The sequence below is a fragment of the Labrus bergylta genome, chromosome 7 (genome assembly GCF_963930695.1).
Source record: "Labrus bergylta chromosome 7, fLabBer1.1, whole genome shotgun sequence".
In the NCBI taxonomy this organism is placed as follows: Eukaryota; Metazoa; Chordata; class Actinopteri; order Labriformes; family Labridae; genus Labrus; species Labrus bergylta.
The window spans coordinates 10,995,021-11,020,123 of record NC_089201.1 but is presented as its reverse complement, the minus strand read 5'-3'; the positions used below and the strand labels follow the sequence as shown (position 1 = coordinate 11,020,123).

General features: G+C 39.7%; 2 protein-coding genes across 9 annotated transcripts in view; both read left to right on the top strand.

Moving 5' to 3' along the window:
* Positions 1 to 4,861, top strand: part of LOC109998042 (septin-7) — a 43,815-nt gene extending 38,954 nt beyond the window's left edge. For both annotated transcript variants that reach the window (XM_020652755.3, XM_020652754.3), the window contains exons 10-13: positions 59 to 184; positions 399 to 534; positions 829 to 974; positions 2,459 to 4,861. In XM_020652755.3, the coding sequence (XP_020508411.1) occupies positions 59 to 184; positions 399 to 534; positions 829 to 974; positions 2,459 to 2,498 (448 nt within the window). In that variant the 3' untranslated portion in view covers positions 2,499 to 4,861. The remainder of the gene's footprint in view (positions 1 to 58; positions 185 to 398; positions 535 to 828; positions 975 to 2,458) is intronic.
* Positions 4,862 to 5,677: 816 nt separating this feature from the next.
* anln2 (anillin, actin binding protein 2) lies at positions 5,678 to 23,488 on the top strand. Of its 7 annotated transcripts, XM_065956933.1 has the most exons (24): positions 5,678 to 5,816; positions 6,395 to 6,494; positions 6,598 to 6,765; positions 7,167 to 7,262; positions 8,009 to 8,193; positions 8,754 to 8,846; positions 9,175 to 9,264; positions 9,735 to 9,822; positions 12,667 to 13,007; positions 13,156 to 13,250; positions 13,944 to 14,073; positions 14,250 to 14,385; positions 15,587 to 15,787; positions 16,417 to 16,543; positions 17,489 to 17,537; positions 18,938 to 18,991; positions 19,078 to 19,110; positions 19,199 to 19,220; positions 19,403 to 19,512; positions 19,932 to 19,985; positions 20,232 to 20,318; positions 21,130 to 21,237; positions 21,324 to 21,472; positions 22,210 to 23,488. In XM_065956933.1, exons 2-24 carry the CDS (start codon positions 6,401 to 6,403, stop codon positions 22,373 to 22,375), a joined length of 2,676 nt encoding a protein of 891 aa, XP_065813005.1. In that variant the 5' UTR covers positions 5,678 to 5,816; positions 6,395 to 6,400; the 3' UTR covers positions 22,376 to 23,488. The 7 variants fall into 7 exon arrangements, with proteins under 7 accessions (XP_065813005.1, XP_065813007.1, XP_065813006.1 ...); XM_065956935.1 differs by lacking the exon at positions 9,175 to 9,264 and having other exon boundaries at positions 9,738 to 9,822; XM_065956934.1 differs by lacking the exon at positions 9,175 to 9,264.
* Positions 23,489 to 25,103: the final 1,615 nt, after the last annotated feature.

Genomic DNA, 25,103 nt, shown 5'->3' with positions numbered 1-25,103 from the left:
TGCACTCTTCTTCTTTCTAGCTTACTTTATTTGTTTATCTTTTTTTCACCTCCCATAGGACTCATATGCAGGACCTGAAAGACGTCACCAATAATGTACACTACGAGAACTATCGCAGTAAAAAACTGGCTGCCGTCACCTGTAACGGAGTGGACACAACAAAGACCAAGGGACAGCTCACAAAGTAAGACTTCAAAATAAAAAGACCATGGAGTTATGTTGTGTCTTGCAGCTTGCTGCCACAACATGTCCTTTTCTTTATACCTGGCAACCTTAAGCTTGAATGAAAAGTTAATGATATTCTTACAGCACATCCGGTTTCTATTTCCATTGAATTCTTAAAGGTAACATTAGAAATGACAGTTACGATTATCCTGATCCTTTGCTGTGGTCAACAGGAGTCCCCTGGCACAGATGGAGGAGGAGCGTGGGGATCATGTCACAAAGATGAAGAAGATGGAGGCTGAAATGGAGCAAGTCTTTGAAATGAAGGTGAAGGAGAAGAAGCAGAAACTGAAGGACTCGGAGGCTGAGGTGGGTTCATTCATTGTCTTTGTGTCATAAATACAATTAGATTATGACTGGGCAAAAAATAGAGATGCTATTAAGATCACAAATATACAATGAAGGTGAATGAAGAGCTGTTGTTTTTGTTATTTTGTGACAGAGGGAGGAAAATAAAGCAAGTCCTGACTTTTTAAAAAACTCTCATTTCATCAGTGTGAGATACAAAAAGGAACATTTAAGATAAGAGGGGGGAATGTGTGCTCATACAAGTTGCCTGTCTTTGTTTGATTGAGTATTAATCTACGGATTTGTGACCCTCAGCTGGAAAGACGCCACGAAATGATGAAAAGAAACCTGGAGGCACAGTACAAAGAGCTAGAGGAGAAGAGGCGAGTTTACGAGGACGAGAAGGCCAACTGGGAGGCTCAGCAGAGAATCCTCGAGCAGCAGAAACTCGATGCCTCCAAGTCAGTACCACTTCAAACAGCTGACTGTTTAACTGATCTTTTGCTGATTAGTTTAGTCTGCAGTCTGTTAATTACAGGCGGAGTGATGCAGTTACAGGAAAATAGTATATTCTAAAATAGCACCTTACTACATCTGGTTCATCACATGATGCACATTAGCCTTAAAAGACCTTTCCTCTTCTATTTGCATTGAAAGAGATGTCTGTTTATCTGTGGATACTTTATTAAATGGTACATCAGCATCCCACTTCCAAAAGTACAATCTGACATATTTTGCAACAAAATGTCTTCATGTTGTACAAAAAAGAGCTGACTCCAGAGTTATTGTCCTCGGCATGGTGCATCTGTATCGGGACACACCTGTACTGTCGGCACATCAAATATTACCTGTATGGAAATGCATATATTGTGTACATACTGGAGGCTACTTGGTGGCCTTTTTTTCTCGTTTTTTTTTTTTTCTGAGCCAAAGTTTGAAAAGCAGATAGTTTTAAAAGAGATATTAGTGTAATTAATCAAGGCCTATAACCAGACAACTTCCTCCAACCCCATTGACTTCAAATGCCACTGAGCAGCTTTGAACCAAGCGACAACCTCCAGTCTTGAAAAATGAAGCCAATGCAGAAGTTCAAAATCCTGCAGTTTGTCGAGTGTCCGCTTGAGGCTGACTCCAGGAACACCGGAAGTCACGTACACATGACTGGCAAAAAAAAGCCGTTTTCACAGCCGAAATTAACATGTTTACAGCCTGGTACAAAAAAAAAGAAATAGGTCTGATTAGTTATTGTCATCAAGGGCAAACAGTGTACGGGGGTGAATTTCTTTTAAACGGCTCCGTTTTGATTTTGAACGATACGTGTTATCCATTGTTAGGCGCGTAGCTGACATGATTGACAGGTTTTGTTATGCAACGGTTTGTCGTTGGGTTTAAAACCGTCCTCAGCTTTGGCTCTCAGCATCGTTAGGTTGACTGAAAGTTAGGCTGAGACAGGATTTCCAGTAAGAGACGGCTGACGTCACTCAGGCTTCATCCATTAATATTTACAGTCTATGCTTTGAAGAGAAATGAAAGGGACCTCATGTTTAACCCTGCATCCAGTTCCTGCTTAACATCCAAATATGGGTAATACAATGACACTATTTGATAGAACCCTCAAAGTCAGTGCACTAATTAAGCTGAATAAAGCCAGATCCAGAGCTTTATGTATTAAACGTTTAAAATAAAGTCAGTATATACCATCATAAGCTACTGACTACACCAGACAAGGCAGCAACAGCACCCTTGGGTGTACAAAATGAAGGTGTTTAAAGTGTATAGTTGTCGAGGGTCTTGGCAGAAATCTCAGAAACACGAGAAACTGAATTATCAGTGTAACAACTGAGGACATTGGGATTTTGGAGTATACTTCTGAGTGCCTTTGTTTGTATTTTGGTTGTACAAAGATATTTAAGTAATGGTTTCCCTCTTACTGTCTCTCACACAGGACGATGGAGAAGAACAAGAAGAAAGGAAAAATCTTTTGAAGAGGAACAGAAGACGTTTTACATCAGCTCGATTTTTCTTCATCCCCTCTGAAGTTCACATGTACTGTGGCCCTCCTAACATACACCCGCATCAGCACACACGACTCTGAGATACATTCAACACGCACCACGTATGACATGGACATCATTACAAACACACAGATACAAACATGCGAAGGCCCACATGCACATCTCTCTACATCTGTTGAAACCTTTTCTTTCCATGGGGAATGCATGTTTTTGTGAAATTCTATTTTCCTATATTTCCTGACAAAGAGGAGAAGCTCGAGTTCCTCTGAGCTACAGTATGGCAGGGACCGTGAAAAGCCATTTGTACACATGTAGTAGTAATTGTATGTTCTCTACATAGTCAATAGATCTGCAGCTAGACGTACTATCCCTCTCCTCGACGCTCTTTTTTTTTTCTTTCTTTAACTGTTTTACAGAAATGTAACACAAGTGTACACACATTAAACACTCGGTCATTCAGACGTCACTGAGAGTGCAAGAAGAGAATGGTGAGCGTATGTGAGTAAAGAGAATTGAATCGTGTAACAGTTGAGGAGGCAGAATTCAGAAGCAAAGCCCCCCCCCCCCTCACTCTTAACAAATGGCACATTGAACTAATCTTATAAATGCTTTGTGATGTGCAGCCAGCTAACTGCCGACATGCTAGCCAGACGGGATCATGCGAGCTATGTAAAGTCAGAGTAGCTTTTCTAACTGCACTTCTTTCTCTGGATTGCAAACACATACTTGATATTTGGTCAGTAATAAGTTTGCTAATGGAACAATATTTCTACCCGGCAAACGCCTTAAATACGATTAAAAGTTGAGTGTCATAACTCCTAAAGAGTTCTGACACTACAACAGAGGAGAACAAAGCAGACTAGCTACAAAAAAAAAGCTTCCTCTGATTTTGACTTGTGTTCCCTGAATGGCCAGTGTCCTTAAGATGGCTTGCTCTTACGCAGAATTGTGTGCTTCAAAGCTAAACATAAATAAAATGAAAGGCTCCTGCAAGAATAAAAAAAATCCATGTAATAAAATCTGCCATTTGAAGTGATGGTGTGACCGGGCTTTAGATAAGATAGTGCCCCAGTGCAGTGGCAGGTGTGGGTTGTAAATGTAAGAGCAGGTGTTGTTTTATACATGCTGTGTTTGAGGTGAAGATACTGTGTGATCAGAAACAGACAGGATTATGGAAAGATAGAACTCTTAAGTGTTGTCACAGCAGCCAGAATTTAACCACTGCAGTGTGTTCCCTATTTGAATATATGACGATATGCAAAAGTGTCTTTGGTGTGTGCAACTTGCAGGTATCAGTGATTTACAGAGATGTTTTTTTTTTTTATTGTGATGTAAGTGATGGATGTTGTCATCGATCTGAACCTTGATGTCCAGCTTCCTGTGAGAATATCCCAGCCAGAGGGGATTAATTATCAAAAAGCTGAAATGCTCCTTTAACCCTCTGTTCCTGCCAGAAAAGACAACTGTTGGGAAAAGTTTGCCAATTCAGCCATAGCTTTGACTCGGACTTCACTTTAGACATAAATGCTTCCACACAGAACAACATAACACCCCTCTGCTCTTCTCAGAATATGTGAAGTCCAGAGTCAGAGAGCTGTGACGTGTTCTAACCTTTACTATACATTTCCCAGAGATGTATGTTTTATTTTCATATGATTATAATGATATAAACACTACTTTGTGTATGGTTAAAGAATGACTCCTTATATCCTGTGTAGTTTTCCTAAAGAACTCCTAGATTAATCTGTTATTTTGGTATAGCTTTTTAGGTGGCCTGCATTTGAAGCAAAATCTTAAAGGGACACACCTGTACTGTCAGCACATCAAATATTACCTGTATGGAAATGCATATATTGTGTACATACTGGAGGCTACTTGGTGGCCTTTTTTTCTCGTTTTGTTTATTCTCTTTTTGCTCCGATTATATGCCAGGAAAAAGAGAACCTGTTTTGTAAAACATGTCTTAAGAATCTACGGATACATTTCCACTGATTGATACACACGCATATAAAACCCTACATCTATGCCGATGAGTACAACTTCTCAGGACCGCTCAGTTGTGCGATATTTAATCTTTGGGTCCAAAGGGAAGTATTGGTCCTACAATAAATTTTAAAAAAAGCAGTGACTGATTTTTTTTCTTTTAAACTATTGTGAACCATTCACCCTCGAATAACACACACATAGACAGCAGTTTGGGTGATTTTTTTTTTTTTTTTGTAATAGTTTCTTTTTATATGTACACTGTTTTCTGCTTCTTTTCTTTGTTTTATTATATGTTCTATCTCTAACTGTACATGGTTAATATTAAAGTTGACAAGGTTATGCTATAACTCCCAGTGTGTGTGAGAACTCTTTTTAACCATAGATTATATATACGAAGAGGATGTAGCCATAGTCATTCATATTAGTTTAGTGACTACTGTTTCGGTAATCTAATTCGGTAGATCTGGAGAGGTGTAAGGTATTGACAAAGTTAAACACTTAAGATATACCTTCCATCCATGCCTAAAGCTTTTTTTTGTAAATTGGCTATTTACTAAAAAAATGAGCTGAAATGAGCTATGTAACAACATGGTCTTCTTGAACTACAGCCTCTGTGAGTAAAAAGCAACAACTCATAATCCTGACTCCCATGAACAGGCTGACATAAATTAAAATTGTGTGATAAACACTGCCTGCTTATTTAATAATGCTAACATAACATATTTGTAGAATTAATTTACTTTTACACATAAATTCAGTGGTATGAGTGAAAATAAAAAGCGTCAAAGGCTATATAAATGAGCACACCTCATTTTTAGACAATGTTAATGAAAACCTTGGTAAGGAGTTTTTTTTATGTAGGGTTTTTCTTTATCACAGTATGGTGTTAATCTGAGTCTTTAAATACTTCCTTCTCCACTGACAGATACTGTAATGGACAAATCGTTCATGGATAATCTAAATAAAGTTAAATTTGGTCAAATTATATTCAAGGATACTAATGGCGTGATGTAATGGAATTTGATTTGCGTGTTTACTTTGTGTAGTACGGTAAACGGCCTCTCTCTGAGCCGCACAGTAAACAGACCTGGGATCAGATTTGGAGTTCCTCCGCCTGCTGCATGAAAACGAGCTGCTGTATTCGCTCTGACTCCAGACCAGCGGGAAACTACAGGACCGACGTCAGAAGACCCGCTGAAATTTAAAGTTGGAGGAGGAGACTGAAAACATAAAACAACAAGGAGGTTCTTGTTTTCTGTCAGTTTCAAATAGACTTTGGTTTCCTGCAGACATCGTTTTCAGGTAAGGCAACAAACGACCCGCTTAAACTTACACAATATTGCTGGCTAATGCTAAATGTTTGTCCGACTAAAGTTAGCTCGCGTATGCTACCTTAACGTTATCCTGGTCGATAAGTTAGCATGAAGGTAGCTAATCAAAGTGCAATGTTAACCGAACTACTGTAGCTCCTGTAGTTGTCAATGCTCGGCGAATAGTTATCTTGATTCAACTATCATTGCTATAACTGTGTTGACCGTGTCAGTAATCTAATGCGATGCATGTTGTGGACGAGCTTTTAGACAATGATTGTGACAACGCCCAGAGGTTATTAATTCAGGACAAATCTCAAGTGTTTTAACCAAACCAAGTGTTCAACAGCGAGCTATATTTATACATTTTAGCCAAATATAACTTAACTTAACTTAACTATATTAACCAAGCCCCATTTAATGATGTTATTAAGTCCAGTAAGACTTGACTAGGACAGGTAGACTTTGTAGAGTTTAGTGGATTGACTCTGGTTTATTGAACAGCTGTGTTGAGGAACATGTTCTTGTTAGTAAAGTATACATCCAGTGTGTAAATGTTTGTGTTTCCAGCTCATCATGGAAGCTGCCAAGGAGAAAAGTGGCAACACCAACCTGAAGCGACAAAGAACACCTCTGTCAGATTCAGAAGACAATGTCTTCACATCATCAGGTTGGTTTCTGTCTGTGTTTAATGCACATCTCTCTAAATACACCTCCTCAGCATGAACACAGCACAGTTTTCACAGTTTGCATCTTCCTCTCCGATATCTCAGAGGAGAGCGATGGCCAGAAGCGGCGGCGTCTGGAGGCAGCTGGTCAGGAAAACCGTAGTCCTAAACATTCCTCCTCTGGACGTCTACTGGAGCTGGAGACGAAGCCGGACACACCAATGGTTCCTTCAGTCCGTTCCCGAGTCCATCTACTTACACAGAGACAAGAAGGTAATCTGAGGTTTTCTAACCTCAGATATCTTGCCCCGACCAATTTTATCAGTGAAGGCAGTTTAAATATTATATCAGCGAAACAATGAGAATTCAAAAGATTACTGTTTCACCCTGCAGCCTCCAAAGTCGCTGTAAAATTTTGTTCCTATAACTGTCTGTACCACATCAGTCAGTTGATTTAGATCGTATTTCTTTAACCTAAGTAGACCTAGAACTGGTTACTGAGTTACTTTTTCAGGGGATATGGTTCTTCTCATGATGGTGACATGCATACTGGACAAAGTCAACAGTCAGTCTGGTTTGTCTGCATTTACAAAGGTTGAGCAATACGTGTCGTGTTTTTGTCTGTTGAATATTCTAGTTCTTAACAGTGAGAGTTTGCTTTTTTTCTTTTCTAGGGGTAGCTCCTCTGGCCCAGCGCTGCCTGTCTGATCCTGGCGCTTTCAGCCCGTCAGTCATGATCCAGGAAAAGGCCTTCAGAGAGCATCTGCTCGGTGAGGGTGCACATGAACACAAATTCAAAAAGCGACTTGTCACTGTTGAAGACAGCGGTACTTTCCTGATTCCAAACCTAAAAAAAACTATAGTAGATAGAAGGCAACACAATTAAATATCAATGGTCCTAAAACATGGACTAAACTGGTCTTTGGACTTCAGCTCAAGCCTAAAGGTGGCCTGAGGGCCAAGCCTCAGGATAAAATGTTGGATTCCAACTCAGTCAGTTAAAAGAGTTGTCGATTTGGTAGCAAAGTCCTCATCACAGAACCTAAGGTCAAATATGTGACGTTGATGGTCTGAAAAAAAATCAATCTTCATTTTTGATAACTATGTAATTTTAAGATTGAAAGTTAAAGATAACATTTGAATTTATATTTTCTGATATATCAATGCTGTGCAAAGTATTAAGAGACAGAAACGATGATAGGAAAAAAACAAGCAGTTTAGTTACAATAAAAGAGAGAATGAGAGAACCACATTTTAGTTTATGATGCTTAGAGTTGATATAAACACGTTTTTATTTCTCAGTTTGAAGCATACAAAGTATTTACCAAAAGTAAACCTCAATAAGATTTCAATAGACACATATTTTCCGCCATGGCCAATTATCATCAGCATTGTGCAGCAGACACAAACTTCACAAACTAACCCTGCCACGAGGCCATGAACTAATTTCTCTCATTTTTTCTGTTATTTTCTACTTAATTTTAGAAATTCCTCTTTATAAATGTTTTCTCCTCAGATGAAGGAGAATTTACTCAGCGAATGGAGCGTTTTAAAGCACCACTCTTCCAGGCCAGCCCTGCCCCCACACCAAGCTCTGCCAACCCCTGCCCAAAGAGCTGCTCCAACTTTGTATCTGACATTCAGCAAAAACTCCAGGGAACCACAACTCCCAGCTCCAAACAGGCTGTCCGCATGCGCCAGGTTGGTTTAAATGCTGTGGTTTGAACCCAAAAGCCAAGTGATGTATATAAATAATCATTTGCACACAGATCTTTATGATATAGCCTCAATGATGTCTTTGTTTGTCTGATATTTTCTATCAGAATGATCTTTCTAAACATAGGCTACTAGCTGCTCTATTATCTGTAAATTTGATACATTTTAGAAGTGAGTTATTCCATTTACTTCGGATCTCAGCTCTGTGAATGACGTCACACCCGAGGTAACTGCGTTCCAGTTGCGATTTGGCAACCAGTCTGACAAGCAACATGAACACCTCCAGGAGTACCTTTTGTTTAGTTAGCTAATACCTAGCATAAAAACACACTGTGATAGTTTGAGCGTGAAAATAGCATGACATGTCCACAGATAGAACTTGCACGATACTCAGTGTGATTCATTTAATTAAACAAAAAGAGGAATTGGGAATTTCTGACTTCTGAGATAAAATGGAACGCACTATTATACATGTATGCTGCTGAATTGCATCTGAACAATTGAAGAGTTTTGGTTTGACCTCTGACACACGTTTCTCTGAACAGGAACGAGAGCTTGAGTTGAACCAGTTGCCTTTTCAACCAATCAGTGAGAATGCCTGGTTGAAAAGGAGCATCTCCGATCCTGCTTTAACTCAGGTGGGTTTGTCATCACGATGTAATGCTTATCAAACAGTCACACAGCACTCATTAGTGTCTTGTCATATTTAATTTTCTGTTGTTTTGATTAATCTTCTAATTGATGGATGAGCATGAAAATACTAAAAAAAAAAAAAAAAAAACATTACAAAGTCCTGAAGCTCAAATAAACCGCAGAATTATCACTATTATTATTTTTTTAATCCAACGAACCACCATTTACACATCTATGACAGAATCATACTTTAAATTGTCTTTAGTGGCTGTAATTATTTGTATGGATTATTTGTTTGAGAATTTACACACCTGCCTGTGTAAACATTATCAGGGGAGGACCCCTACTACACCCACATATACCTCCTGCTGGGTTCCTGGGTCTGTAAGGGGAGTTCGCTGGCCTCCCATGAAACCCTGGGATGTGAGTCTATGACCACATAACTCTTGATTTTCTTGTTTTGACACATGGGGTTGGTACATTGAGCCAAATGAATGGGCATTTTTGAAACTGTCAGTGATAAAAATTAAACATTAGTATGTTTCTAACTATATCCGTGTTCTGTTTTTATCTGACATAGAATCACCCCTTCATGTGGCTCTAGTTTAGAAATTAAGATACGTTCTTACACACTGCACCTATTCTTTTTTTGTTTGCTTTGGGGCTATGGACAGTTTGAATTAAATGAATCCTTCACTCCACACTTTGAGCACAAAAAAAAAAGAAAGTTCTCCTCCCAAATGTCTCTGGATTGGTTGCACAGTATATGGTCTTAATCCTGCTCATGAATAATTTCCTTTAAGTTTGTTTATTCACTTGCAGCTCAAACAAAGCTCTGCTGTGCTCTATAACGTCCTAATTATGTTTCCTATTGTTGACACTGTGGCCTCCAGCAGGCTTCTGGTGACGCTGAAAATGAAGATGGCAGCTTCACTGAAACGACAACATTAAGTGGCAACAAGCAGTCTTCAGTTGGAACAGGTAAATGTTATTCATATTAATAAACACATTTTATTTTGTCATTTAACGGGTCAAAACTCACTAAAACTCTGCACGCTGACTGAAGCAATAAAAGTAGGCGTGTCCCAAAATACTCTGCAAGGCTTGTAATGTGTCTTAATAGATATTTTGCCCATTCCTCAATCTCTATATTTTAAGGGATACTTCACCCATTTGCATTAAGCTTTGTATCATTAGAAACCTGGTAGTATTTTTGAATGGTCGTGCATCCCGCCCTCATTTTCCCCTGAGACGGGAATTTTTGTATTTCTTGTCTGCAAAAGGAGCCTCCCATGACGCAAAAATCGGCATTTTGCATCATCGGTGGTTAGCGGGGGTGAAACTACAACGCTAGTTCCTCATATTTTTGACCACTGAAGCTACAGACCTATCACAGATCAGTGGGTGGGAACTCACTCCCAGAATCGAAACTTAACATCCGCCATATTGCTTGGAAGCTATGCTAACAGGCTCTATGGAGAAAGCTGATAATGGTGCTGACAATGCTGAATGCTGCTGACAGGCAGGTCTTCTGCTTCTGCAGCCGAGGAATAAGAACTGCCTGTCAGCGGCGGTGAGGACAAAAGGCCCGGGGCCGGCTCGAGTTGGGGCAGACTTGTAGTGTCGGTGCTCTCACTGTTTGCCTGTGGACACAGACATTAAGTCTGTTTTCTGCCAGAAATTTCCAAGATGCCAATTTCTTCTAGAAGAAATCTCTGAATCAGTTGAGGAAATGGCCGTATGTGTTGAAGTAAATATGTCTGTAAATGTTTTTATTACTATATTTCTACTGCGATGTATATTTTGGATAAACTGTAACGATTGAATTTCTGGGATTACTAAAGTATTTCTGATTCTGAAATAGAGAACCTTAGAGGGAGTGGCCTACAGTGCTGTGCATTCTGGGATTTGGTGTCTTTCATCCACATGAGCTAAAATGACACTTTCTGCCTTTTCTCGGCCAAGAAGGCACCAATTTCAAATTATATTTCACATTTCTGCTACATGTATGACCCAATGTCAGTACAGATTCATGTTTCAACGGGTGAAGTATCCCTTTAATGATGTTCTGGATATAACAACAAACCCTTAAACCCTTTGTTGTTCTAAAACAGTGATGCAATGATCTGGTTGGATTTGTTTTAGCTACTACGGGTCAGGCATGTGAACAAGTTATTCTTGACTGGTCTAAAAATGTCAATAATGAACATATAAGGATTCTATTAAATAAAGATACATGGTTTGAAGTTCAGGTAGCCTACTGTTAAGATGTGAGGAAACTTTTTCAACAGGTGAAAGGCCATGCTGGGACTCTGAAGCCCTAGCAGCATCTGGAGAGCCTGAAAACTCTAACCAACTGCTTAAAATTCAACAAAAAGACCAAAGTACTCATGAGGGGGAAGAAGTTGAGGAGGAGATAGACAAAGCTTCAGTTGGAGGTGAAGAGAAGTTAAGGCCTCCAACGTCACAGACCGTGTTGAAGCTGTCTTTTAGCGAGGATCAGGGTCTCTCTAACGCGCCTCTCTCTGAGGAGCAGAATGTGTCAGAGTTGCCTACAAGGGATGATCAGAGCTTTCGAGAATGTTCTTACTCAGAGGAATCAAACATGAAGGAAACAGGTGAAATATCCACAGAAAATGAAACAGGCAGGTCTGAGGCAAACTCCTTTGATTGTTCTTCACACAATGATGAGGTGATGGAGATTTCAACGGAAGAGGAGTTTAGTTCTTGGAGATATCCTCTAGACGGCAAAGAAGAAGAGTCCATCTTAGCTGAACAGGAGGGGGACTTGAATTCATCCAGAGTGCAGAAAGATAAAGGTGGCAGTGCTCGAGATCGCAGTGAGCACTCTGACACAGAGCATGGTGAATGTGATTCGAGTAAAGTTTCTGCTGAGATCGCTGATTCATCTGAAATGACTGAAATTGAGAACATTGAGGGAGACATACTGTGGTCAGAGAGCTGTTCAGATGACCAGTCTAAAGAGAGTGTAGAGTCCTGTAATGGCTTTTATGATGGAGTAGGCAAAGAAGATATTTTTACAATAGACAAGAGCGACACAGAAGCGAGTACTCATGAAGAAGATGTAAGTCAACAGTCAATGGAGATCCAGACAGTTAGCGTAAAGGAAGAGGACATGGATCTGGAGGCAGACAGGACGGACCTGGGTAACAAAGTGAAACACACTCTGGCAGATACATGTCAGGCAGTTACAGTGAGAAAAAGAAATACTAAATATGTTTCAAAATTAGAGCTAGAGACTAAGATTGAATCATCTGACACGGATGGAAGTGATGGAGCTCACAGTTTGACCGAGGCCGAGGCGTCAGAAATCCTCTTGGAGACGGAGGAACTAGAACAAGCTGTAGTCGATGAGAAGCAGAGTGATGTAGAAGAAGCTCCAAAGGAAGAGGCAGGAGACGGCTCAAAGAAAGTCTCCTTTATCCTGGAGCCTGAGCTTATAAATGACTCAACCTGGTGTGAGACTAATGCCTGTGTGGAGTCCAGGGTAGAGACGAGTCTGTCAGGTAAGAAAAGTAAGACTATTTAGTTGAGGGCACCTTTGGAGTCATGGAACACCTGGGTGGAGTTTATGTTTTTTCTTAAAGGAAAATCACTTGTGGTGACCCACTGTGTTTTATTTATTTACATATGGAGCCTCAAGCACATGGTTATCTAGTATTGCACAAGTGCACTTGATAATTTCTTAGTTGCTTTTTTCATCCTCAGTTGTGTGAGACCTCATCATCAATCTACATCTCGTTTTGAAATAGTTTCCCTCATTTTTTTCAGGAAGTGAATGTCTGTGAATGTTTGTTTTAACAGATGCTGAACTGAGCTCTCACGATGAGACCAACACGGCTGAAATAATCGACCAGATGTTTGAGGAAGTGCTGGAATATGCTGAAAGGGTAGAAGAAGAGCGAGTGCATCATGAGGACACTGAGGGTCATGACAGTGGTATCGGAGCTTGCTCTGTAGAGAACATTAAGATGGACACAGAGTCCAAGAAGGATAAAAGTGAAGAAGAGGGGGAGGCCAAAGAAGAAGACGAGTTGGATGACAGCAAGATGCTTGAAAAAGAGGGAGACGACATGCTGACTTTCCCTCCCAGCTGCATCCTTTCTCCTCTCAGCAAGTCAGTAGAGGCAGTGGTCACCCCTCTGGTAAGAATCAATCTGAACTCTTTGCTGTTGATGCACAAGTTCCTTTTAGTTTATTTATGTGAATTTAGTCCTGGTAGGAAAGCTAGTTCATGCATGCATGTTCAAAACCATTTTGTCCTTTTGATTGTTTTGAATTTTTCACCAACAGCGACTGACAGTGAGCGAGGAGTCCAACCCTCCATCTCTTCTCCTGACTCCAGAAGAGGCCTCCACCCCTCCTGCTGAATCTGCTCCTCTGTACAGGTAATCAGAGCAGCAACGTATGAAAACTGTCAGTCTGTGTTATTTCAACAACATTGAGTCTCAATGTTGTATGTAAAAACATTTTTACCATTGAAATATCTAACTAGAATGTGGAATGTTATGAGTATTTCCAAATGCTTTATATACCAAGAGTATTTACATTTTTGGAGAGAAAAAGTGATTAGTCAATAAACCATTAAACTCCATAAAGGTTATCATGGATTTCAAGATGGAAAATATGTAAAAATCTGACTTTTTTTTTTATCAGTTTTGCTATACCTAAAACTATATATATATACATATATATATATATATCTCTATGCTGAATACAGAAACCTTGACACAATCTTTCTTTAAACTAAATAATTATACTTGTTCATGTAACAGTTTTCACATATAATTGCACACACAGGTATAATTGCTTCTTGTGATTTTATTTAATGGGAAATATATATATATATATATATATATATGTGTGTATATATATATGTCATTCCCCTGAAAAGGAATCTCTTCATAGCAAAAAATAATGAAACTTCTGGCTGTAGTAGTTTTTATTTTAAATGTATTCATGCAATTAATAATCTCTGTTGGTCAACCAAATGGTGATTGTTGTGGTTATATTTCAGACTATAATCTCCCTGTTTAGTCTGTCATGTGTCTGTAACATGATGATGGTTTGGTTTTTGACAGTATTGATGCCTACCGCACACAAAGACAGAGCAAGCCCTCCACCATTCAGAGTGTCACTCCAGGGGTTCAGGGACCAGCTCCAGAGAAGTCCCGACCTCAGCCCTCTGTCAGCAACAAGGAGAAAATCAAGGTGAGTGGATCTTTTAGAGATTCTATGGTCAGTATTCAGGTTGAAATCTTATAATGTATCCCCTCCTGCAAAATCCATCACCCTAGTGTACTGTCAACTGTACTGCTGAAAATATCCTCTTCTCGGTTTAATTAAATGTGTGTGTGTTAGTGTTAACTACCTTTGTTTTTGTCCAGGCTCTAAATGAAGAAGCAGGAAAGCTTCAGACGGTGATCGGCCAGACTCTCCAGGCTCTGAGCTGCTGTACTGACGAGGAGCATGGACGGGGCTCACTGGAGGAGGCTGAAGCTGAGAAACTACTGCTGGTCTCCTGTATGTGCATTTCTAGATTTTTGGTTGAACAGTTTATTCTCTTTGTAGCTCAGAGTATTCACACTGTTCAAGCTTTATTGTATTTATTTAGTTTATATCTTTTGCATTCAACATTAAGTTGATCAAACTACAGCAAAGTATAAAAAAAAAAGGTTTGGCAAACTCTCATGTTTATCAGTTTGTCTGATTTGGCTGCTCATTTCTCAGACTTTTTTTTTTTACAACAAACACTGATTAGATCCCACACGTGTCTCCATTTTTAAAGTTAGACTTACTGTTTGTTTGTTGAAACAATGCCAACAAAATTTTTCAGTGTTTCAAGTTACGTTTTTTTCTTTAACAATACAGAAATGATTGGTTTTAGTCTGCTAGTAGCGACATTTAGCAGCAGGTGAGTTTTCAGCACCCGAGCCCAAACAAATAGTCAGAACATAAAACAGCTTCATGTTGAAAATGATTTTAATGAACAAGTGTAGGTTTCTTTTAGAGAGGAGAAGACCTCTGCAGATGATTTAACTCTTTATAAATATATTTAAATAACGTGAACATTTAAAGAGTGAATTAAACATTGCGTTGGGCAGGGACATTGCTATATAAACTATAATAATGGTCTTTAACCGTCCCTCATATAGCTGTATATGGTGGCTGATCTTATCCTCTGCTCGATGGTGATGAGCTCCTGGACATGGTTTTTCTCACAATTTTTTGGCAACAGTGTGTTGTCTCGTAGCTACATTGTGTTAGCCGCTCAAAGCTGTCCTCAAAATCTCATCCCCCTCTCCTGTCCTGCCAGCTCCCACATGTATGCAGAAATATACTTATACTTAATAAGAATATACTACCTCTGCTGCCAGGTTATAGGCGGATCAACACAGTCTCCCTTTACCAACTTTGTTTCTTCTAAACACATCAGTAAGGCGGAATAAAGTCACTATGTTGTATTATAAATTCACCAGATTCCCCCCTTTAAAAGCGTGTGTAAAAGGGGTTTACAAAAACCTAGCAACCAGTTGCCAGATCAATGGCCCAAGTTGAAGTGCTTTTAATGTTTATTTATCTGCAGTTGACAAATCCAGCTCATTTTGTCTTTGATGGTGTTGACAGATAAATATCTTTCTTTTTCAGGTTAAGCTGGATAAATCAAAAGTCTCTCTGCCTTTTTTCCCTCTGTACTCACTCTAAATGTACCTGTGTGTTTCAGGTGAGAAGCGCTCTGCTTTACTGGTAGAAATGGCCAGACTGAGAGAGGAGAGGAACCTGGGTTCAGGAGAGGCAGCAGGAAAGGACAAGGAATACAATTCCCAGCAGCCCTGTAGAGGGACTGTGAGCATCTCAAACATCCAGCTGCCTCTCAAGGTGGAATTTGTCTGCTCTTCACTCAACCACACGGGTAGCCCTGCTAGTAAACAATTTTACTGTTATTATGAGCCTTTATTTTTTTATTGCCTTGTCTAGTGTTGTAGTGAAGACCACACTAACCAAGACCAGGACATACCCGAGACCAGGGTGCTCAGAGACCAAGACAAGACCAAGACATTTAGGGATCCAGACCGAGTCAAGACCAAGTCATAAATATCACTAAAAAAATCATTGTATTGTGTGCAGCGGGCCTGTCACTCACTTAGACCGTATTACCGGAAAGGTTGCTGCCATAACCGGGGGATAAAAATCTAATTATCAGTGAATTTAAATGATTTGTTCTTTTAGTAAGGGGTTTCCTTCTAATCACAGTAATGACTTGGAAAAATAGCTAATATCAGTGGAGGTCTTGATTCAAAATCCGGAGTCCCTCCAGTCTGAGAGTGAGACAAGACTCGCTGATGCTTTTGATTACCAGACGAGACCGAGACCCTCAAAAAGTGGTCTCGAGACCAAGACCGATTTTGAGTACTACAACACTAGCCTAATCTAACTCATTATATATCTTGTGACTTCAATTAAAGACGTTACAGCTATGGAATTCTGGGTTTCATTAACACAAATGTAGTGGCTTATATCCACATGAATTGATTTGTTTGTGTACTCATTTAGGTCGACCAAGTCACTATTTCTTCATCCTGATCCGCTATGGGCCCTGCAACATCGTCGCCACCCCACTGGCCACAGCTGCTGATGCTAAGAACGGAGACACCATCTCCTTCCCTACTTCTGTCACTCTGTAAGCTGCACTTCATCTGCTGGTTTGGGACTTCATGTGATAAGTCTTTTGTTTGCTTCTGTTTTGGCTCTCTATAGCCGTTGTCACATATGCACTCTGGATAATATCTAGATAATTACAGGAGGACTGCTCGGGGGGGGGGGGGGATTCTCCCGACCTAGCCGTTCACATATGCTCCTCACAGCGGGGGACTTTCCCTGTCAGAGGGGAGGGGGGTCGGGGGATTTCCTGAGGTAAGACATGATGTTAAAAAAAAAAAAAAAACGCGGAAGTAGCAGCCGAAGCAACATAGTGCACTACACAACGCTATAATGAGAATATTTGTCTTTATATCAATACTATGTGTAATCCAACAGAATGACAACATCCACAAAAGAGAGGAGAACAACATACTGACGAACAGAAAACATAATGCAGCCGTTTGATTACGTGCACGGAGAAATTGGTGATTGCGTGCAGACACTATATGCACCGTGCGGCAGTCACTGTATATAAACGTCACTGGTGTCCCATTGGCTCGAGGTGAATCCCCCGGAGAAGATGCTGCTGCGTTCTCACGTCAGCTCACTCGGACTTTCTGCAGATAAAATTCTAGGGGTCCGGCTGAAAAATTTGACTGTTTGCGTTCACGTATACCCTAAAGTCCCTCCGGAAAGCCTAATCTCCGGAGTTTTTCAGGAGATTTCAGTATTTGTGAAAAGGGTTTATCTGAGGAGCTGAAGTGTGTCACCTTCACAGACATTGCTGCTTCCATCTGTTGTGTTACTGTGATCATGTTGGTGTGTGGGTCACGACTGATTCATGGTCACATTCATAAAACTTAATCCAAATGATCTCACTTTTTTGTGACTTTGGATCCTTTTGCAGCAATTCATGTTGAGGTCTAAAAATATGAAGATTTTTTTTTTTTTTTTTTACTGTATTCTTTGTCTCTTGTTGTTTCAGAAAGGACATTCGCTCTTCCTTTGAGATTGATGTTGAAGTCTACAGCCTGGTGAGACAACAATATTTAAATGCAGTTCTTTTTTTTTCTTGTTAATCAAAATCATGTTTATTGTAATAGTTTGTAAATAAAAATCCTGTTGTATTGGGCTGCAACTTCAACAAATTTAGTACCCCAGTATGAGAGTTAGCTTTACTAAGCTAGCATGAAACTTATTATAACATCTACATGCATATAACCCTCAGCAAAGTGTTGAGTTGTCATGAGCCTTTTTGGTGTTGTAGGGTCCAACATAACAAAACATGAATCATTGAAAGTGTGTCCAACTTATGTAAATGATGACAAATTGATTTTTTTTTTTGTAAGATAGGTCAAGGATTCATGCATGAAGTACTGAACTGTCAGAGAGTTTGCCTTTAAAAGGCACCTTTAGCTTACACACCAGGCTGGAGCTGGTGTTGTGTTGTTTGAGTGTGGACATCATTTGGATGAGCATATTTCAAGTCATATGTAAGGATGCACATAATAATGCAATTTAACACAAGCACATCTTTTTACAACCTTTTTGCTGCTTAATAGAAGGAACACCTTACAAGATTATGACACTGAAGTTCATGACCATTATACCCCTTAACTAGAACACACAGTGATCAGTTCACTATGGGAGCCCAAGCAGGCCATCTTATTTCTCACACAAATACTCAAACATTGTTAGCAGTGGCAGCTGGTAAAATGACACATCTGTGTGATACAAATATATATATATATATATATATATATATATATATATATAAAAAAAAACATGTTTAGTCTCCAAGAATCTCTCCAGCTGTTACCTCTTCACTTGTCTATGCTCGTTCCTGCTATTCTCTCTCTCTCTCTCTCTCTCACACACACACACACACACACACACACACACACACACGACATATTTCTCTGTCTTCAGCAGAAATGGTGGTACAGTTATTTTCTCAAGGACAACTCAACTGGCAAAAGTATGTTTGTAAATTAGTGTCTCTGTCTGTAACTTTGTGTTTTTGCTGCTGACTGTCTTGGTCATACGTCTCTTGAAAAAGAGGTTCTTAATCTCAATGGGACAAACTTGGTTAAATAAAATAAGAATAAAAGGGCCAAGGATTAAATATCTGATTGTTCAGTTAGTGGATGACCTGATCCAACCCAGCAGCCACAGTTGCAAGTGCAGCAGCTGCAAGGAAGCCTCAAAGGGAATCTAGACTAGAGAACGATGTGAGTCGAGTACGATGTGAGTCGAGTACGTGGTCCATGATATCAGTTGATAAATTAAGAAGCATAAAAAGTTGGTAGCTCTACTATAGAGCATTTTTAAAAGGTGGCTATACCATGCCATCATGTTGAGCTGTAAAAAGTATTCAAATGTTAGATCTGGTGTAATTTTGGGATTATTAATTTGCCTCTTTTGTGCCATGTAGTCCCACACTTCAGGTAATAACTGCACCGTGGACCGGACCACCACCAAGTCACGGGTAAGTGCAGTGAGTGACTCAATAAGGCTGTCATGTACTTATCAACAACAGCACAAATAATCTATCTAATCTCTTTACATCTTCAGGTCACACCAAGAAAGATTCTGAATACAATCACAGTGAGTCACATGTTTGTATTTTATAGCCCAAATGTTTTTCTCTCATCACTAAAACAAGCCTTGACATTATCTTCTCTTCCCCACACAGAGATCTGGTAACAGTCTGACAAGTAAGGTTGATCATTAAAAGGATACATAAATTATAATCTTTCGGTCTACAAAAAGTTGAATCATGTCATTTTTGCTGTTCTGTTCTGTAATCAATCGCTGCACAACCACTTGTCATGACGGTCATGAATATTCCTGACTCATGTTTGCAGTGAGTTCCTTTTTGTGCTTCTTTGTGTTTCAGCTGCTGCTCTTCCTGCTCTCAACACCCGTCGCTCCAGTAACTTTTGTCTGGTTGGCTCTCATAAGGTCACCTTGGCCTCACTGGGACACAGCAAGTTCCCTCTTGATAAGGTAAAGCATCTATAATGACATATATGTGGACAGCACCCCTCTGGAATTAAAGATTTAGGAACACATCACGTCAGGGCTGTTTTACTGTAGACTGGAGAATTTGATCTATTGCATTAAGGATTGGATCCCGCAAGTATAAAGTAGAAGTTTAGTAGATGTTTTTACAAGTTTAGATATTTTTGTGGAGATTTTTTTAAATGTTAAAGACATAAATAAATGGATGCATATGCACATCATCTGTCACCAGGTGTTGCACTTCTCTGCATTTCATTTCTGACCTACAGTGTGACAGGTGTCACTGTACACCCCCCTTTTACACCCTCATTGTTCTGTTAGTTGTTTGTACACATGGTTGGGCTCTCTGGTGATGAAACATCTCCCCCTCCCCCTCCCCTGTCTCTCTTGCTTCTTTCGCTCAGATGAAACTTGAAGGCAAAATCAGGAGGCTGCTGGGAGATGAATTTCAGGAAAAGGTTTCACTGTTGACACAACACTTTCATCCTTTCACCTCTCTGTGTTCTCTCTGCTAGAACTAACCAATCCTTCAACAGTCATACATGTTAACCTCCGCCTCAGTATGATCGAATGAATCATCGGGCGAATGAATTCAAACTCTTTCCTGCCTGATCGCAGAAACCTAATACAAAAATCTTTATTTTAGGTTTTTTGACTCCATAACATTAACAGTGTATCCCCTCCTTCCTCCCTCTGAACTGCAGGTGCCCTTTCTCTCTCCTCTAGAGGGCAACATCTACCTGCGGCTGGACAGCGAAAGTCACTCTAATGTGCAGCACCAAGACTTCCTGGTCAGTAATGAGTGATGGCATATTTTTAAAGACCCTGCAAATATTTCAGTCTTGACAAGTCTTTTTGTGCCACACTGGCTTACATCAGAAAAGGGGAACTCCAGTAGTTTTAAGCCTCAGCCCAGTTTTTCTTTTTTGGGGGTTTCTGAATAGCTTATCGGGGGGGGGGGGGGATTGGACTAGATCCAAGAGTTTCACTCGGATTGTTATTCCAAGTGTGTGAGAGTAAGAGTAAGGAAAAAGAGAGACCTTTTTAAAAGGGTTGGAGGCTTTTCTTGAAGAAAGAGCCACTGAAGTACATCAGCAGAAACATGAATTTGAACTCAAACACTAGACTTCCTGTCTACAGCCACCTTGACTAGTTAGATTTTTGTATTATTACTGTGTGTACACAATGATTCTGACTGATCCAAACTATGTTTTTGGAGTAATTAATTCAGTTAGTCCCTACACTGATGTCTTGTGTGGTATAATCAACCCCCTTCAAATTTGAGACAAATAAACAAACAAATCAAAACACCACATTAACAAATACCAATCAGGGCTGCGAGGTAAAATTTCCATTGGGTAAAAGACTTTGAAAGGAGTGATAACGGCTGTTTCTGTTTTGACTAGAAGGTCTTTCTCTGTAGCCGTCCTGCCTAATGTGGCCAGACACTTAAAATAACAATAACGTGTTATTACCGATATACTGTATGTTGCTCCTTTCTTTACTCCATCTGAGGAGACTTTAGTTTTAAATCCTGAAAACAGATTTTTCTTCATGAAGCTGCATTTCACGCTTCTCTTATTTTGTGATTCTTGTCCTCAGACGATGTTTGAGTTGATTAGTGGATATGGAGTGTGGCATCGCAGATACTTTGTTCTTAAGGGATGTGACATGTCCTACTGGAACCACCCCAATGACAGAGAAACAAAGGTACGGCACGGATCTGCAAACAAAGTCATCAAGTCACTTTATGGTAGCTTTTGTCTGATATCTTTTCTTTCTTTTTTTCATCTCAGGGAGCAGAGGGAAACATCTCTCTGTCAAACTTCAACAATCACAGCCTCAAGCCTGTCAAGAGGGACTCGTGTGCTCGACCTTTCACCTTTGAGCTGGTGAGCAACGTGCCACAGCAGCAACAGGACAACAGCCAGGAGGCGTTGGCCAAGTAAGATTGAATACACTCAAACTCTAGTTGGATTTGATCCTGAAGTAGAAAACACCTTTGCACATCCATTTCATAGGACAGGTGTGAAGGAGAGAAATGTGTCCATCAAACACTTAAAGGGATACTTCACCCGTTGAAACATGAATCTGTATTGACATTGGGTCATATATGTAGTAGTAGCTTCAGTGGTCGAAAATATGAGGAACTAGCATTGTAGTTTCACCCCGCTAACCACAAAAGCCGCCGATGACCCAAAATGACGATTTTTGCATCATCAGCAGCTCCTTTTTTAGAAAAAGAAAGATTTCCCACCAAACATTTGATGAAGGTCTAGTACTGAAACGTTGCCAGTACAATAAATGTTTGTTGCAAGTTAGACGGTTTGCAGGATTTGATCCTAAAGGGGAAATTCCTGTTTTTAAACCTGGGACTTATTTCTCACTCGTATTTTGGTATACAGTAGGTGACTAAAGGGTTCCAAACATTTTGGGATTACGTCGTCTAATTTTTACCACTGACGTCTCTGATTGTCAGTCTAAGTTTCTGACAACATTAAAGCACAGCACAGATGTTTCTTTCAGACCACAGGGGACTGTTGGAAAAGGGGTTTCATATGTCCTCTTTAACATAATAGTTATTATAACAGGCTAAACAAAGGTAACAATCTGCAGAGCCTTTCCAACACTTCTAATGACCACAATAACAACCTGATTGGACTTGTTGTTGTTTTTCTTCAGGTGCTGGTTTTCTGCCGACACGAAACAGGAGAGATTGGACTGGATGGAGAAACTTAACCAGGTTCTGCTGGACTTTCACACTTGGAATCGAACATCAGCATGCCAAACACAAAGTCAGGAGTTAAACACCTCCATCAGTGGGATCCTGAGGGAGAGCATACTGTAACTACACCCCGAACCAACACTTTGAAAACAACAGCAGCCGGTCTATGGCACAGAAATGGGCTGATATTAGAGATGACATAATGGATCTCAGAGCTGCTGGTGATAAACTTCTTTAAAGGGTTAAAACTGATTTTGGCAAATGAAGAGAAAACACATAGTGTGTCTTTGGTTGATTTATCTTTGGAGGTATCTATTTGATATACAGTTTATTTCTTTTAATCTGAATCCAATCCAGTATAACAGTTGGTTTTTACTATAATTTGCAGTTTATCTTTGAATATTTTTAGTTATTTTTCTTATCATGATTATGTGGGAATCAGGTTTTTATTTGGACTTATTTTCCCGGGCATTCAGCTGCTCAGCTTTCGTTTGCAATATAATTTGCTCACTTTCAGTTGCTGAGGTGAAAAACTCTTTTAGTTATATATTTGTGAAATGTACACAGATGTAGGGTCATATTTTATTTGTTCTATCATTTAAACTGGAAGGATAATCTAATTTGTATAGATCCACTAATGAATATTGAATGTGAAGGAAATCTCTAACTAATAAAATAGTCTGGAGTGAGAATGTATTAATGGCAGGAACACACTACAATCTAAAATCACAATAGAGAAGGATTCATAGTTAGTGTTGGAATGGGAGCTTTTGTTTTACACCTTATCTGCTTCTGTTATGAGACGATACCTGTTTGATCTTTGGCTGAAATGTCTTCAATGTGCTTGAACAACATCTGTACTTTAGAAACATTCAGGCAACATCTGAATCTGTCCTTCTTGACTTCACAACATGTTGTGCCTTGAGGGGCTGATGCCTTCTTTAGTAGCTTGAAGTGCTTTTCTACAGTACTGAATTCTTGTTCCTGCACTTAAACCAAAGCATCTGCAAACATATTGTGATAATTATTTTATGTTTTATGATGGATGAGAAAACTGGTTTGGGTAAAAGAGGGGAGTGAAGTGGTGCTGCTATAAAGCCTAATGTCAATACTGTCTGACGTCCTGTTCTTTTTCTATGTGTTTCCATCTTTCAGTCTGTCACTCTGTTGTTCATGTAAACTCATTCTATGCACCTAAATGAAGGTAACGAATAAATAAATAGATTGAAATGGCTACACATGTTTCAAGTTTTCATTAATTGACTTATACAGCTACTGGTTTAACATGCAAATGCTGGCACAAACGGACAAGGTGCTGTTAAATGAATACTTTTGTGTAACATTGAACGTCGTCTGCTTAGCTGTGATGCTCAGCTCCATGTGCTGATAATGCTAAGACTGCTGGACAAACTACAGTACGATATCATTTCTCACTAACTCCGAGCATTTCTTTTGGTGTTTTATGGGCTGGGAATCTTTGGGTGTCTTACGATTTAATTCAGAACGTATTTTTGATTCAAAACGATTCATGATTCAAAGTCTATTTTTGAATTTGTACTTCAGGATCTACTCCAGTCATCTGATACTGGCTGGATTTCTTGTTGCTCCATTTGGCATTCAACTGAGTTAAAGAGCTAGCCTTAGCACTTAGCAGGGAGTGACTGATAAGCCAAAAAAACCCGATTATGAATCTATTTAAAATCTCAGAAGATAAGAATCTCGATTTTTACAGAAATAGATTTTTTTCCCCCAACTCTAGTGTGTTATATGTTTTGTAAAACAAGGTTTAATACCAGTACACAACAGATGTCCAAGAAAAAAATCCATTGAGAGGGTTGAAATACTTCCAATTTGCTTTTACTACACCTCATATTTAGACCTATACATTCACCAGGGGTACCGTAGATCTGCTATACATACTTAGCCTGAGAAAGCCTGGCAGGAAGGCGGCTCAGGTTAGGAATGTCATCCAGGAAGTGGTCTAGAATTAGACTTCCTGTTCGTCCCATAGCTCCTTTGGGTGGAGGCACCGCCGCGTTTGTTGTGGAGCTTAAGGTGATGACAAATATGAGGGGAGGGGACAGCACTTGATTCTGCCTTCAGGACACAAATACAGCTGTGTTCAATCAGCTAAAGCCAGATGTTGCCATATTCTCTTAACCTCTGGGTGCTTGGGTTGGTACAGAAACATGAGTTTTAATGGCAGTCATTTTTATTAAGATTACACCCAATAGAAACTTGTTCTTATATATAGTTAATATTAAGATTATGCAGATCCCTCCGCTTAAACTCATCACATCATGGTATTTCTCTAGTCTCTTATGGATCCTTTGTTGGAAACAGTGACTTGTAAAAACTACTCTTGAATATTCAGTTCGCCTTTTTAAAAAAAGGGGCCTTTTGTGTTTACACATTGAAACTCAACTTTTGCTGCTTGACTTAAGGCAGTAGGGAATGTTACGTAATTATCAATAGCATCAGAAGAGGAGCTATGTGTACTAGCCAATTAGAGACAGAGTAGGGCGAGGCATTCCAGCACCATCACATGGGGGGGGGTTGCAGCATATTACTGACTATTGTGAATGAGAGGATTAGGAAGTGGGTAATGGAGACTCCAATATAAGTGGGCGTACTCTATATCTGCATATAACCCTGCACTGCACCACTGGTCTTAATGTAGTAAACATGATAATCTCATTGGTGGCCATACAGCCCTTCAGCAGGTCACCATCATCTATATTTCATATGACAGAGAGCAGTAGTTGGTGGAATATCTTGCTATGGATGAAATACTGAACAAAAACAACTGAAGAGTCGTTAATGTGAATGTTTCTGGTTCATCTCTTACTCT